General features: G+C 30.1%; 1 protein-coding gene across 1 annotated transcript; it reads left to right on the top strand.

The window, feature by feature from the left end:
* Positions 1-651: 651 nt before the first annotated feature.
* LOC107634304 (senescence-specific cysteine protease SAG39-like) lies at positions 652-2,861 on the top strand. The gene is made up of 2 exons (XM_016337846.3): positions 652-1,173; positions 1,989-2,861. The coding sequence occupies exons 1-2, from the start codon at positions 711-713 to the stop codon at positions 2,585-2,587; spliced, it is 1,062 nt and encodes a 353-aa protein (XP_016193332.1). The 5' UTR covers positions 652-710; the 3' UTR covers positions 2,588-2,861.
* Positions 2,862-3,996: the final 1,135 nt, after the last annotated feature.

The following is a 3,996-nucleotide window of genomic DNA, read 5'->3' as shown; positions in this document are numbered from 1 at the left end:
ATAAATAAAATCAAAACACAGCAACTCAGAATTGAGGAATAATTCAAAATGAAGGCACATTTCATTGTTTACTAGAAAAGCAAAAGAAAAAAAAAAAAAACCTAACAGCAAAGAAATATTAGTTTGGTAATTTTATTCCTAATATAATTCCTATAAAATCTTACATATATCAAATTAACAACCAACAAAATCTAAAGTTTCAAAAGTAGAGGTTTAAATATTAGAATGGAAACATACCAAATCAAAATTAAAATGTTAAAGATGATAGAGTCATCAACACACAGCCCAATAATTTTGGTGTTTAAGAAACACTTTTGTTTCTGAGATGGTAGCAACTTATCCAATAAGGTTTGAATTAAAAGGACCATTATTATGCATTCACATCTAAATAAAAAATCAATTGGATGGAAAAGGATCTTCCATCGATAACAAGAGAACGTTGACTAGTTGACTTGGATAAATAAAGCATAACCCACGTGGATTAATTAGTGCTTCTTACAATATTATCCAAAGTTTGAAGTGGTGGAGGCCCCCATGTCATGCACTAAAGTATCCCTAATTGAAATAATTTCCCCTTATTTCCACTCCAAAAGAATTGTATATATATAGTAGTTATTGCATGCCTCCAATGCAATCCTTGTAAACGTTTCTTCTTTCATTTCTATATCATCACACATAACACTTAAAAACAAAATTAGTGTGCAATCATCATGACGATGACTACTACTTCGTTTATCCAATTTCACCAAATAATTTGTTTCTTTCTCATTCTCACTTTATGGAACTCACAAGTAACAATGTCACGCAGGCTTTTAGAGTCTGCATGCACAAGAGAGACACATGAGAAATGGATGGAAGAATATGGAAAAGTGTATAAGGATGGTGAAGAGAAAGAAAGAAGGTTCCAAATATTCAAGAACAATGTTGAGTTCATTGAGTCCTTCAATGTGGCTGGGGACAAAAGTTTCAAGCTTAGTGTTAACCGATTTGCGGACCTAAGCGTTGAAGAGTTCAAGGCTTCTCTTAATGGCCTTCCCAAGAGTCATTGGCCGGGGACGACCATGGAATCCAAAACGACGCCGTTTCAGCATGAGAATGTAACTGACATTCCAGAAACTGTGGACTGGAGGAAAAGAGGAGTTGTTACACCAATCAAGGACCAAGGCGGATGTTGTATGTAATTTTTTTTTAAAAGCATCATGCATTGTTATTACGTTGATGGTGCATTATTTCGTTATATGAGTTTATGTGATCATAATAATTGGATGTTAGAAAGGACAATAAAAATTGGCATAAGTAATAAAGATATAGAATATATATAATTTATAAAAAAATTTTAAATTTTGCTAAGCTGTGACTTTAAGAACATAGATTAAGAACGTTATAAAAAACATAAAAAATATTAAAAATTTTTATTAATATATTTTTAAAATGTGTCCTTATATTAAGATAAGGATTAGCTGAATCTAAAAAATTATAAAAAAATCAACTTTTAGTTAATTAACATGAATTATCTTTAGAATTTAAGTTTATAATTTAAGATTTAAAATTAATGATTTATAATTTAAGATTTAAAATTTAAAATAAATAAAATATTTTTTAAAAAAATAATTTATGTTAATTAGCTGAAAAAATTAGTTCCTTAATGTTACTCTAATTTATAAAAGTTTGATTTGAAGCATCATTTTTATACTAATAATTAAGTAAGTGGTCACTAATTCTATGTATATAAATGTCTAATTTTAGTAAAACCACTAGGGTTGAACTCATTTAAATTTATATACATATATATAATCTTTAGATAATATAAAATTGGACCAACTATTCCATTCAATACGAATAATTTTAGGAATCTATTTTTCTAGTATTCTATTTAATTTAATGACAAAAATTATGATGTTAGTCTATAAGTCTATAACTATAACTATAACTAATATATATTACAAAAATTATATGCTAATATTCTTCAATTCTTGTATTGAAAACAGATAGTTGTTGGGCATTTTCAACTGTGGCTTCAATTGAAGGTATTCACAAAATAGCTACAGGTAAATTGGTGTCTCTCTCAGAGCAAGAACTAGTAGATTGTGTCAGAGGCGACACAACAGGATGCAAAGGTGGTTATATGGAAGACGCATTTAGATTCATTGTAAAGAAAGGAGGAATAACGAGTGAGTCAAACTACTCTTACAAAGGAGTTGATAAGACTTGTAAGGCAAATGAGAAGGAAACAAGAAAACACAATGTAGCTAAGATAAAAGGGTTCGAGAAGGTTCCTTCCAATAATGAAAAGGCTCTTCTCAAAGCTGTGGCAAAACAACCAGTGTCGGTTTATGTTCAAGCTGGTGGGGATGATTTTCAATTTTATTCCAGTGGTATTTTTACTGGGAAATGTGGGACTGAGCCAGATCATGCCGTTACCGTAGTTGGTTATGGTAAAGCTAAGGATGGTACTAAGTATTGGATAATAAAGAATTCATGGGGTACTGATTGGGGAGAGAAAGGGTACATGAGGATAGAGAGAGATATTCATGCCAAAGAAGGGTTATGCGGAATTGCCAACAATCCCTCGTATCCAATTATTTAACCCTTTTTTTTCTAAGTGTGCGTAATCGTCGCTGTGTGTGGGGTATGTCAGTATATGTCTAGGGAATATATTTTGTGTAATAATATCAGGTGTTAAATAAGGTATATTAAGTGGGACTCACTATATGTAGGTGGGGTTCGGCATGTTTACGAGAAATTAATATATCGTGACCGAAAAAAAAAAAGAGAAATATATATATGTCGGGTCAACAGGGGTGTGAAAAAATTAGTACAAATAATATATATAATAAAATGGTATGTTATGTCTGCGACTACTATATATGGAGCTTGCCAAGTTTTTGATTATATAGTTCTCTTTATATTTTAATAATCATTATATCATATGTAATTTATTATTAAACTAAATCAGTTTTTAACGCGGGTCATTATAAATAATAATAATAATAATAATAATAATAATAATAATAATAATAATAATAATAATAATAATAATAATAAAATCAGATAATCATATATATCACTGGTCAAAATTAGTAAACGGCCGTTATTGTAAAAATGAAGAGTGCCCAAATAGGGATTTGTTTCTCGGCTAGGGTTTTTCTCACTGAAGTACTTTTTTCGATTTGATGAGATCGATTATCAAAAGTCTATACCAATTGTATGTGTTCAAACATGGCATAATGAACGGCTGTAATCATGGTAGAGCTATGGAGATTTAGGATAGTGTAGGAGAAGAGATTGAAGGAGTCATTGTTTTTGGAGATGTAGATGTTGAAAAGGGTCTACAGATTTGTACCAAAAGTTTAATTAGTCAAATTCTGGTAGACTGCTCTTTCAATATTTGTTAGAGAAATGAGTATTGAGAGAGAAAATGAAGTATATTGTATTCTGTTATTGATGTAAAATTGTAATTATTGTATGTACCATTTCCATATATATATATATATATATATATATATGAAAATATTTGGTAATTAAAGAAAATCAGTCAAAAACAGTCATAACTTGTCTTATTTAGTATTCATTAATTGTTACGACAATTAATGAATGTTAAATAAGGTAAATTCTGCCTGTTTTTTTTGTCTCCCTAACATTACCCTATATATATTACTGCTGCTGCTCTATTGCACATGGACTTAGTGCAAGACTCTCAATATTAGTATTTTTAATTTAATTAACTATAGCTAACTTAATACACTGGAGTATTAGCTAACATCCCCCTTTAAATTGGAGAATACAAATTATATGTTTCCAACTTGATCATGTGAAAGCGAAATTGCAGCGTAGGAAGTGCCTTCGTTAGAATGTTTGCGACTTGATGCTTGCTGGAAATAAACATGAACAAGCTTTACTATCTCCGATTTAACTTTTTTTTAGATGAAGTGACAATCAATTTTTACATACTTTGACCTCTCATAAAGTGCAGGGTTCGTGGCCATATGAATGGCA

The sequence above is a fragment of the Arachis ipaensis genome, chromosome B3, assembly GCF_059453495.1.
Source record: "Arachis ipaensis isolate K30076 ecotype BB chromosome B3, ASM5945349v1, whole genome shotgun sequence".
NCBI lineage: Eukaryota > Viridiplantae > Streptophyta > Magnoliopsida > Fabales > Fabaceae > Arachis > Arachis ipaensis.
The sequence above is the reverse complement of the archived record's forward strand: the minus strand, read 5'-3'. Positions and strand labels throughout refer to the sequence as shown.